This window comes from Nicotiana tomentosiformis, chromosome 12 (genome assembly GCF_000390325.3).
Source record: "Nicotiana tomentosiformis chromosome 12, ASM39032v3, whole genome shotgun sequence".
Classification (NCBI taxonomy): domain Eukaryota; kingdom Viridiplantae; phylum Streptophyta; class Magnoliopsida; order Solanales; family Solanaceae; genus Nicotiana; species Nicotiana tomentosiformis.
The window spans coordinates 116,112,260-116,125,161 of NC_090823.1; the positions used below are offsets into that span (position 1 = coordinate 116,112,260).

Below are 12,902 nucleotides of genomic sequence, written 5' to 3' on the forward strand. Positions count from 1 at the left end.
GTCATAACATTCACATAATGGACTTCATAGAACTCCATACCACCGAGCACAAAAATAAATGTATTGTCATAGCAGTAATTACATCCACCAGCAAATTAGCAATTGTATTGTCATAGCAGTAATTACAAGCCTTCTAAAGTTAAAACTCACAAAAACTTTCACCACTTAACTGACTTTCTACCTTTAGTTCAAGTCACATTAGTTTTGTGACTTGCTATTACCCTTTCTTGTCTTCATCTTGGCCATCTTTTCAAGTTAATTTTCTGTTATAGCTTTCTTACCATTACGTGTGAGATTCTTAACTGAGTATGGTAGGTTTGAGGGCATACTCACACCAGATGAGTCACCGACAAAGTTGATGGTCCTTATTATATGTGGCATCGTTCTTTGTTGTCTCATAAGCAGTCTTGTCCTTTCTTCTGAGAAACTCCTTAGCCTAATATCTGGGGCAGAATATGAATCAAAATCAGGAAATTCAAAATTTGGAAGGACACTGTTGTTGGAAAGTTTTCTTTGCATTGAAGGAGTTGGCATAAACTGAAAGTTTGTGTCTTGAACTGGATGACTTGACTGAGCTATGCTAAAAGTTGTATTTCCTCCTCAGCTGGTATATTTGCAGCAAATGGTGACATGTGATGTTCGTCATTATTGTCTTCATCTTTTAAACATCTTTGTCTCTTTGCTTTCTTACCCTTTTTCTTACTCGCCATTGGTCGTTTTTCCTTAAAATGCTATTTAACAAAAGAAACATAATAGACATAGTTAGAGTAAATCAGTAAAAAAAAGAATAGACAATAGTTGAAAATAAAGAATGTTACCCTTGCACAACCCTAGCATTGTGTCCAGGTTGACCACATATAGAACACTTCATTATCCTCCCCTTCCTGGACTGTATCCATTCACCTTGTCTGTTGACTGCTTCATTTTTTTCACTTGTTCTTTTGCCTTTAAGCTTGCCATCCATCTTCACAAATTCTGGTGGATCCATTGCATGGGATGCTTCTACCTTCCAAAAATTTTCTCCCCTTACTTGTTGTAGCTTATGTGAATAGGCTAGGAGATAGGCCTCTTTGGTGTACCGCTAGTGTATCTCAGTGAGGGAATTTATTTTGCTGTGTTGTATTGCTTTGATTGCATGAGGACATGGGATTCCATTAAGGTCCCATATCCTACATGTGCATCTCTTTACCACCATATTCATTGTGTGTCTTTCACCATCTTCACTCACTTCATACCCGTCCTGACCATTGGAATGAACATGACACTTGTTTGCAATCTTCAAGTATTGGATATACAATTGCATGGTTTGGGATTGAAGTCATTACTCCATGTCATTACAACATATTCATGTTCCCTTAGCATGTTCATAACCTTTACTCTAATATCCTCAAGTATCTTGATAATTTGCTTGAATCTTGCTTCCTTTATCCATGAATTGAAGGACTCGATTAGGTTGTTATCAACTGAGTAGTTCTTACAAACAGTGTCAAAGTATGCTCTTCTCCAACTCTGGGGTGGGTACCTCATCAAATCTTCAACAGCATCCTTACCATCTTCATCCAATTGTCCTATATTCCTTAATTTGTCTTTAAAATCTTCTTCATATGTGCTCCATGCAGCCCACCAGAGGTACTTTTTATACTCCCCATATCCTCATCGTTTGCACCAGTTTGCCTTTATGTGTCTTACACAATATCTGTGGTATGCCTCAAGAAGAACCAACTTGACTGAATCAATCAAACCCTGAAAATGAGACAATAAAAAAGAGATGCATCAGTAAATACATAAATATATTACAAACAAAATTAGGTAAAACTGTTAGGTTCATACATTCTGCATATCTGATATAAATGTGATACCTTCTCTCATTTTGAGGTCCAACGAATGTTGTAGCAGTCTTAAGAACCAACTCCATGTAACTTAGGTTTATTTATCAACAACAACCCAAGCTAGGGGATAAAAGTGCCTCATGGAGTCTTGAGCAACAACTACTAACAATTGACCCTCGCATTTCCCTTTCAAAAAGGTTCCATCCAAGCTAATAAATGGTCTCAACCCACTCTTAAACCCCGTTTTCAATGCATGAAAACATATATACATTCTTAAAAAAAAAAAAAATTCCTTCACTAAGTGCGTCCTTTGATATGTTAATCACCACATCAGTTCCTGGATTACTATACCTTAATTCATTAGCATAAGCCTCAAGCTTGTTATAATCATCTGCAAAACTACCCTCCATTTTCTCCAGAATCATTCTGTTGGCTCTCTTACATTTTGAATGACTAACATTGATGTTAAATACAGCTTTTATACTTACCATTGTCTCCTTAATTTTAATTTTAGGATTATCTTGCAACCCTCTCTTAAAGTAAGCAGCAATAGTTTTACATCTACTATGTGGTTATCATATGCAATATTACACTTGTGTTCTTCCCTTAAAGTCTTGAATTTAACACCAGGACCTTTAGAGTCTTTAGAAATATGACAAACAAAAGGGCATTTTTTATCCAAACATATGTACATAAGCTTTTGGGGGCAACTCTTAAGTTGTTTTAACCCATAACCATTAGCAAGGGAATACATGTTGATGAATTTTCTAGCTTCTGGAATGTCTTTGAATGTCATGGACTTGTGTAACTCCTTATAATCAGCCAACTTATCAGATATCTTCCTCTCTTTTTGTGTATGAAGTCCTTCTAATGAATCAAAATCACTATCTGAACAATCAGAAGAATCAAAAGAATGAGAGACATGTTCTTCATTGTCATCTGAACTATAGTCAGTAGCAGCCACACTTGTGCACCACACTTATAAGCAGGAGGCTACAGGGCATTAAGGATTGTCATTCTTTCTTCTTACTCTAGATTGTGTGGTAGAGCTCAATTGTAGGAACTCAATTTTCTAAACTCTATCTTATTCATAATACGACGATGCCTACATCTAGAAAGACGGTTGGTAAGAGATTGCATGTGGCTGTGAAAGAGTTGAGTCAGATGGACTCGATTTTGCATGATCCTTATGATGAGTAAATGTAAGGTTTTCAGTAGATCATGTGTGTACTAAGATGTGTAAGCCTTTTGATAAGGATCCTTAAGGCAATAATATCTATCCACACCTATGGTGAAAGGCAATAAGAGATTCAGAAGATAGATACAAGTTTTAACAAGTAAAATAAGCAAGATGAAGAAGGGTACGAGGCACCCAAATGGCGCACTCTAGAATATTACAGTTAGATGTGAATACTAGCATGATCAAAAAAATTCAGAAGATGGTCTCAACCCACTCTTAAACCCCATTTTCAATGCATGAAAACATATATACATTCTTAAAAATCTTCTTTTTCCTTCACCAAGTGCGTCCTTTGATATGTTAATCACCACATCAGTTCCTGGATTACTATACCTTAATTCATTAACATAAGCCTCAAGCTTGTTATAATCATCTGCAAAACTACCCTCCATTTTCTCCAGAATCATTCTATTGGCTCTCTTACATTTTGAATGGCTAACATTGATGTTAAATGCAGCTTTTACACTTACCATCATCTCCTTAATTTTAATTTTAGGATTATCTTGCAACCCTCTCTTAAAGTAAGCAGCTATAGTTTTGCATCTACCATGTGGTTATCATATGTAATATTACACTTGTGTTCTTCCCTTAAAGTCTTGAATTTAACACCAGGACCTTTAGAGTCTTTAGAAATATGACAAACAAAAGGGCATTCTTTATCTAAACATATGTACATAAGCTTTTGGGGGCAACTCTTAAGTTGTTTTAACCCATAACCGTTAGCAAGGGAATACATGTTGATGAATTTTCTAGCTTCTGGAATGTCTTTAAATGTCATGGACTTGTGTAACTCCTTACAATCAGCCAACTTATCAGATATCTTCCTCTTTTTTTATATATGAAGTCTTTCTAATGAATCAGAATCACTATTTGAACAATCAGAAGAATCTGAAGAATGAGAGACATGTTCTTCATTGTCATCTCAACTATAGTTAGTAGCAGCCTCAAGTTCTGATGTGTATGACTCAATATGTTGGACTATATTATGAACATTAATACTTAAATCACACTCATCTACAACAAAGAGGTCAATAACATTAAATTGATCACTGACCAAAGACAGTAGACTCCTAACACCTTGATCACTCTCTATTTCATAATATCTACCATAAGGCTCATTTACAATTACTTATTAAACTCCAATAAACCCCAACTTAGAAGTAAATTCATTTATTAAATAGTTGTAAGACAGTAGGTCAGAGTCATAACCTTTAACAGTATGCACAAGCTTCCTTGAGTATAACACTTATGGACTGTATATCCAATCACCACCATAATGAAAGATCAGATCTAATAAGACCATTGTATATAAGCTGCAGAATAAGCAAGGGAAAAAGATGTAACGATCCGACCGGTCGTTTTGAGAGTATGAACCCTGATCCCCTATTTATTGCTCCCTTTATTTTATTTTGTGGTTACTTGACTTGCCAGAGTGCTTGGTGTCAGGTTCGGAAGAGTTTCGGAGTAAAATGGGACACATAGTCCATAAATTAAAAGTCTAAGTCGTATGAGTTGACCGTAGTTTGACGTTTATGAAGACGGCTCCGTAATGGAATTTTGTCAGTTCCAAGAGCTCCGTACAGTGATTTTGGTCTTAGGAGTGCACCCGGATGTTGATTTGGAGGTCCGTAGGTCATTTCGACGTTAATTGACGGAAGTTGGAAAATGGAAGATTTTTGGAAAGTTTGATCGGGAGTGGACTTTTTAATATCGGGGTCGGATTTCGATTCTAGAAGTTAGATAGGTCCATAATGTCAAATGTGAATTGTGTGCAAAATTTGAGGTCAATCGGACTTGATTTGATAGGGTTCGGTATCGAATGTAGAAGTTAGGAGTTTAAAAGTTCTTTAGCCTTGTATCGATGCACAATTCATGGTTTTAGTGTTGTTTGATGTGATTTAAAGGCTCGACTAAGTTCGTATGATATTTTAGGACTTGTTGGTATAATTGGTTGAGGTCCCGAGGGCCTCGGGTGTGATTCGGACCATGTTCGACGTATTTCGGAACTTTATGATTGCTGAAATCTGGTGCTTTTGGTTTCCTTCTACGCGTTCGCGTAGAGTCTTCAAAGATGGCTGGAAATTTACCCTTCGCGTCCGCAAAGATAGACACGCGTTGGCTTTCGCGTTAGCGAGTGAGGCTCCACGTTCGCGGGGCCTGGGATCACTCGTCATCGCGTTCGCGAGTAGACCCTCGCATTCGCGTAAGAGGAATTTGGGCAGTAACATTTTTTGTGCTTCGCGGAAGCGAGGCAATTTCCGCGTTCGCGAAGAAAGATTTAATTGGGCAGCAGATTAAAATTCCAAAATTGAGGTTTTATGTCATCTTTCACCATTTGGACTTAAGAGCTTGGATTTAGGCAATATTTTGGGAGATTTTCAGAGGGATTGTTTGGGTAAGAGTGTTACACCACATGTTTTCGTACGTGAAAGTATGCCATAAGTAAATTGATGGAAGTTCGAGAATGATATTATTTTGAGATTATAAGCATTATGCTATTTCAAACAAGTGATGAATAAATTCGTGAAGGTGAGCAAATCGAAGAAAATAAATTCCGTCAAAGTTTGACATTTTGGGATAAAATATGGCCCGAGCTAAAATACCCGGTATTTATAGACTAGTACCATACAAGGTACCACATGGCCATGATAGTAAGATGTATAAAGTGTATTAAAAGTGAGTAGTATTTTGAGATAATTCTTATTATGTGGGTAATTGGTTAATTATTGGATAATGGGACATTACCTAGTTAATTAATGAGTTGTGGGTGATTAATTAAAGAACGTGGTTAAGACAAAACATTCCCCACGTGGCAGCAAACCAATCAAAAAATTGTGACTCTTAAGTCACTATGTTATGTGGCAAGTCTTAAGAATGTGAGTCATTTCCATTTAATAAAGGAAAGACACATATAACGTGAGTCATATCCATTCTTAAGAAACATAAGTCACAAACCCATTCTTATATGCATTCAAACGTAAATATTTGTATGTTACAAACATAAGTCACATAAGCAAGATAAGAGCTTCAACCAAGACTTCCTTGTATAGAAAGGTTACTGCTAATCACTTAAGGAAAAGTTTCAGCCAAGATTATCTTTTCATAGCAACGTTATTGCTTCGAGTTTTTCATACGACTTGTTCCGTATTTTATCGCAATTAATGTGTGTTAGAGAATTTTCAAGAGAATCGACTCGGGCATGTTAAGGCTATCCATTCTTTCTTTTGGCATAATCCAAATGATACAAATGAAACGAGCAAAATACGCAACTTTCATAAATGACTCTATTCATAGAAATATTAGGGGTGTCTATATTCTTGATTTCCCATGTGTCTTATTATTCTATAATATGTTCATGGGTCTGAGAAAATACGTAAGTTGATAAATTTATTTTATGACATTAATCAAAGGTATAATGGTCCTATGACGTTCCAAGAGATTTTATTGACGTACTTCATATGCATTTCATTCATTTATACATGTATATTGACCCATGACCAGATGGCGTTATATACGCATATATATGTATATATATATATATGGGATATGGGAAAAGGTTACAGTGTTATATACGCACCACCACCTGATCAACTGGTATACGTTGATGATTTTGCCGACAGTAGCCGATATGATATGATGGGATGCCCTCAGAGGCTTGATGATGTTATGAACACATGTACCTATGCACGACATGACATTCATATGCATATGCATGGCACTATAAGTATTTCATGATTTACAGAGTTACTCAGACTTACATGTCGAGTCTTTTACTCTATGTTTCTCTCATGTCTATTATTTACTTATTTTCATTCCTTACATACTCGGTACATTATTTGTACTGATATCCCGTTTGCCCGGGGACGCTGCTTTTCATGCCCGTAGGTCCCGATAGACAGGTTGAGAGCCATCCAAGTAGGCTATCAGCTCAGCAGAAGATGTTGTTGCTCTATATTTGCTCCGGAGTTGCTTGTTTGGTCAGTATGATTTAGACGTGTATTGTTTGGTATGTCGGGACTCTGTCCCGACCTTTATGACAATTATGTATTCTTAGAGACTTGCAGACAGATGTCATATACGTAAAAGATTGTATGGCCTTGTCGACCTATGTTCAGTGTACAAGTGGGGGGAATTCCACTTAGGATTTGATACTGTTATGGTAATTTGCAATATGTGAAGGCCGTGTACGTAAGGTGATGAGTGCGTATTCGGGCTAAAGGTTGAAAATCCGGTTTTTACTAAGTAGTTTCCTTTTATTTCCTTAATTGAGTTACTTTAGCATGTGTAGTCATCATGTTTAGCCTAATTTCATATGTCTGCGTGTCTTATCTCTTATTTGCAATTTGTACAACATGCTTAGTTGAATTACTTATTTCCCTGATTCCGTATTCATTATTTAACTGTGTAATTCTTTGCCTGACATATCATTGTTTCATTTGTTATGTTTTGGTTTTCGTGATTATTATTGAGGTGATTTGTTTGGTTGTGGCACGAGGTTTCTGCCGTGCGGATTGTTACTGTGGTACAAGGTTTCTTCCGTGCAGATTGTTATTGTGGCACAAGATTTCTGTCGCGCGGATTGTTATTGTGGCACGAGGTTTCTGCCGTGCGGATTGTTATTGTGGCACGAGGTTTCTGCCGTGCGAATTGTTATTGTGGCACCAGGTTTCTGTCGTGCGTATTGTTATTGTGGCATGAGGTTTCTACCATGCGGTTGTTATTATAAGGAGATATTGTGAGATATTTACTTTTGGGACTACGAGGCGGTACATCGGGAGTGTCCACGTTGATTTCCTCCACTTGGTGTCTTGTTTGTTGTTGTTGTTGTTCCTTAACTTGTAAGGTTCCTACTTCCTTACGTGTTGTATTTGTCTTCTTGATTCCGTGTTGCTACCTTCCGTAAATTTCTATTGTTACACTTTCCTGACACTTTGTTATATCATTATATCTTTTGCCTTGTTTCTTATTAGTCCCAATAAGGCCCTGACCTGACCTCATCACTACTGTACCGAGGTTAAGCTTGGCACTTACTGGGTACCGTTGTGGTGTACTCATACTATACTTCTACACATGTTTTAGTGGAGATTTAGGTGCATCCTATCAGCCTCGATATTAGAGTGTTGAGCTGCTGCTTGGAGACTTCAAGGTACACCTGCCCGCGTCCGCAGGCCTCGGAGTTCCCTTCTATCTTGTTATTTTTCTTATTTCTTTATATATTTATAGACAGTGATGTATAAGAGCGTTCCACATTATATCTAGTGCTTGTGACTTGTATTTTACCGGGTTTTGGGATTTGTACATATTGAGCGGCAGTTTTTATTTATATAGATGTTGATGTTTGCTATTTAAGTTATTATTTCAGTTATTTCGCATATTTGTTAGGCTTACCTACTAGGTAAGATTAGGTGCCGTCACGATATCTTACGGAGGGAATTCGGATCGTGACTAAAGAATTAAGAGAAAGTAATTGCACTATACAAATAAAAAGTACAATCACAAGTACAAAAGAGCTATACAAACTATATAATAAGTTGACAAAGTGGATAACCATAAATAAAGGCAATAACCAAATTTGGCCCATACAATAAAGATAGAAGAATCACATAAAGTTGAGACAAAGATACATAAAGAAATAAAAAAATAGTGGGCCGCCACACATGAAGGAGTCACTCAAGACACATCTACAATAAACAAAGGGATGATGGGGGACCCAAGAATAAAGTATGAAACTACTGTCCCAAGTCTATAAACAAAACAAAAAAAATAACTGAATTCTGACCCACTTATCTCTCAACTCAACGCATGTGTATAGGAAATAGAGGACCAAACACCCAAAAATCAGAGCAAAAGAAACAGATTCAACACAAAGGGAACTCTTTTTTTGTTAAAGACCATATGACCTTTTCCTCTTTTCATCGTTCATATTTAAGTAATTGTGTGTAGTAATAGTGTTAGTGAATGTTTTGATTTGTTGAGTAGTTTGAAATAAGATAGATTTGAGATGAGATTGTAAAATATTAAAGTACCTTGATAATATAGTTTTGTTTGCAGTTCATTTTTTTTGGTTCATGTCCCCATTGCTTAGTAACTCACTTATGACACATTGAAAGTTTTTTGTTGTGACGACCTGTCCGGTCGTTTTAAGTGTTGTAGTCCCGTTCCCCCATTTACTGGTTATTCTATGCTCAACTGTTGTTACGTGTCTTGCCGGGGTGGTTGGTTTGGGTTCCGGGAACGTTTCGGAATGAATTGGGATACTTAGTTCAAAAGTTGGAAGCTTAAGTTGAAATAATTGATCGGGTGTTGATTTATATATAAACGACTCCGGAATGGAGTGTTGATGGTTATGATGGCTCTGTAGGGTGATTTTAGACTTAGGAGTGTATCCATATATTGATTTGGATGTCCGTAATCGATTTTGGCTTGAAATGGCAAAAGCTGAGAAGTTTGACTGAGAGTTGACTTTATGGTTACCGGCCTCGGATTTTGGTTCTGAGAGTTGGAATAGGTCCGTTGTGTAAATTATGACTTGTGTGCAAAATTTAAGGTCAATCGGAGTTAATTTGATAGGTTTCAGCATCGATTGTATAAGTTGGAATTTCTTAGTTTTTATTAGGCTTGAATTGTGGTGCGATTCATATTTTTGATGTTATTTAAAGTGATTTGAGGCCCCGACTAAGTTTGTATCATCTTTTAGGACTTGTTGGTATATTTGGTTGATGTCCCGAGGGCCTCGGGTGGATTTCGGATGGTTAAGGGATCGAATTTGAACTTAAGGCATGGCTGAGGAGTTCTGGACTGGTGTGATCGCACCTGCGAAGGTCATAGTCGCAGGTGCGAGGCCACATAAGCGAAGGGGGGCATTGGAGAAACGAGTTTGGTAGGGTTGCTAATGGATCGTAGGTGCGAGGAAATTGCCGCATCTGCGAGCCCGCAAATGCGTGTGTGGTTCCGCAGAAGCGGAGGGTGAGCTAGAACTGGAAGTTCGCAGAAGCGAATCTTGTTGCGTAGGAGCGAGTCTGCAGATGCGAGACTTGGACCACAGAAGTGGTGGGGCGGAGCTTAGGTGAGTTCTGCAGATGTGAAAATTGGACCGCAAAAACGATATCACGGAAGCGATGAAATGGCCACAAGTGCGAAAGGCCTAGGCAGAATTATATTCGAAGGGTTTCCGGGATTTTTTTCATTTTGGACTTTGCAAGCTCGGATTAAGGTGAATTTTGAGAGGGGTTTCGAGTGATTTCTTGAGGTAAGCCGCTTTTGATTATTTTTATGCAATAATAGTGATTACCCATTTTATTTCCTACCTAGTTTGTGTGTTTTTGAAGTGGAATTTTAGGAGTTTTGGGCTAGGTATTGTAGAGTTAAATTTGGGGATTTGAGTGGCGATTTGGTGTCGTAATTTGGTAAATTTTATATGGTTGGACTCGTGGATGAGTGGGTGTTCGGATTTTGTAACTTTTGTTGGATTCCGAGACGTGGGCCCGTGGTTGACTTTTGAGTTAATTTTTTGACTTTTGATTAAGAACTTAGCATTTTCATATGGAATTGATTCTTATAGCTCGTGTTGATTGTATCGCATTATTTGTGGCTAGATTCGAGACGTACGGAGGCCTATTCGCGAAATAAGGGCTTATTGGAGCAGAGATTTATACGATTTGAGTTAAGTAACACTTCTAAATTTGGTTTCGAGGGTACGAATCCCTGAATTACGTGTTATGCGATTGGTGTTGAGGTGACACACATGCTGGGTGATGGGCATGTGGGCGTGCACCGTAGAAATTGTGATCTGGTTGATTCCGTGGTACTGTGTAGTCATCAGACCTTGTAGCCATTCATGTGATCTCTATGTGTTAGAGTAATTGAGCTACCGATTCATGTTAGAAACTATGTTAGGCTATATGTTTATCCTTTTGAGACCCACTGTGGTCGTTTCTGCTGTTGAATTATTTACTTAGATGGCAATTTTGTACTCAGTCATATTCATTATTTGCATATCATATCTCAGTCTTTGTTACTATTATTGTTGTGTCACATATCATTATTTTGGCTAATTGGCATGAAATTTGTGAGCCTGAGAGACTGGAGAGATTGATGACTGAGTTGGGGACAGAGAGTCGTGCTGTGAGTGAGATTTGTGGATCAGGTTGCACGCCATAACAAGCCTTATGGCTATATGTCGATCGGGTTGCACGCCGCAACAAGCCTTATGGATATATGTGGATCGGGTTGCGCACCGCAACAGGCCTTATGGCCAATGTGGATCGGGTTGCACACCGTAGCAGGTACCGTATAGTGCTGAGTGACTGAGTGTGACGAGCAAAAATTGAGACAGTCAGATTGAGTGCTCTGAGAGTGTGAGTACTTGAGGTTTTCATTGTGCTGCATCACACGCGATATTCATATTGGCATATAGATATAGATATGTCATATTCCTCATATCAGTTACACTTGGCATATTTTATCTGTGTTGAACTTAACTATTAAACCTGGAAGCATGTCTACATTTTCTATATTGTTAAACTCTATAATTGTACTATATTGGTTGAGCTCTTCAGTGCTTTTATCCCAAAAGTTAGATTTTTTACTTATTGAGTTGGTTGTACTCACATACACCCTGCACTTCGTGTGCAAATCTATGTGTTTCCGGGCACGATGTTTGCTGATCTTGGAGTTTTTGTTCGTTTGGAGATCATCGAGGTAGCTGCTTTGGCGTCCGCAAATATCGACTCTCCTCCTATATCTCTTAGTTGTACTTATGTTGTTCTACCCTTCTAGACGATGTTTCGGATTATGTTATTGTATAAATGCTCATGTACCCAGTGACACTCGGATTTTGGGAAAATTGTATTCGAGTCATAGTTGTTTATATCGGCTATTTATGAGAGTTATTACTGTTAAACTTACTTCATCTTATTTTTACTACAAAAAGCCAAGTTTTATTGTGAATGTTGGCTTGCCTAGTTTTGTGATAGGCGCCATCACGACATGTTCAGTTTTGGGTCATGACAAGTTGGTATCAGAGCCTAGGTTACATAGGTCTCACGAGTCTTGAGCAGGTTTAGTAGAGTCTTGCGAATCGGTACAGATACGTCTGTACTTATCTTCGAGAGGCTGTCGAACCTTTAGGAAAACTTCACTTTCTTGTATTCTTGTCTTGCAAATTTGTTGATTCCGGGAACTAAACTTCTGTTATTCTATTCTCTCACAGATGATGAGGATACATGCTACCGGATTGGGCGGACGACCGCCAGTACCACCAGTTAGGGCCACGAGAGGCCGAGGCCGCGATAGTGGCCGAGGTGCAGCTCGTACAGCAGCTAGAGCAGCACCCATAGACCCACCAGTTGCTCCAGATTAGGAGAAAGTTTTAGATGTGCTTGAGCTGGTGGGACTAGCTTAGACGCCAGCTGTGCCCATCGTGATTCCACGCCTTTAGGAGGCTATGGCCCATATATTGACTGTTTGCACTAGCCTTGCTCAGGCAGTTTCAGTTCCGGCAGCAACAACCACTTCTCAGGCTGGGGGAGGTGCTCAGACCCACGTCGCCCGTACTCTAGAGTAAGTGGTGCAAGGAATTCAGACACCGGGGGTACTACCAGCCCAGCCGGTTGCAGTTGCTCGGGACCAGGTGGGTCCCATTATGAGTGATGATGAGCAGAAGAGACTAGAGAGGTTTGGGAGGCTCAATCCTCCAACATTCAGCGGGGTTGAGTCTAAGGATGCTTAGGACTTCTTTGATAGGTGCCAGCGGATTCAACGCACGACAGGTATTTTGGAGGCTAGTGGGGTCTCATTTACTACTTTTTAGCTGACGGGGGCAACTTTTAGAT

General features: G+C 38.6%; 1 protein-coding gene across 1 annotated transcript; it reads right to left on the reverse strand.

Moving 5' to 3' along the window:
* Nucleotides 1-1,278: 1,278 nt before the first annotated feature.
* Nucleotides 1,279-3,542, reverse strand: LOC138903266 (uncharacterized). Its single transcript, XM_070191205.1, has 5 exons — nucleotides 3,350-3,542; nucleotides 2,389-2,717; nucleotides 2,156-2,266; nucleotides 1,690-1,743; nucleotides 1,279-1,632 (listed from the first exon to the last, which is right to left on the reverse strand). The coding sequence occupies exons 1-5, from the start codon at nucleotides 3,540-3,542 to the stop codon at nucleotides 1,279-1,281; spliced, it is 1,041 nt and encodes a 346-aa protein (XP_070047306.1).
* Nucleotides 3,543-12,902: the final 9,360 nt, after the last annotated feature.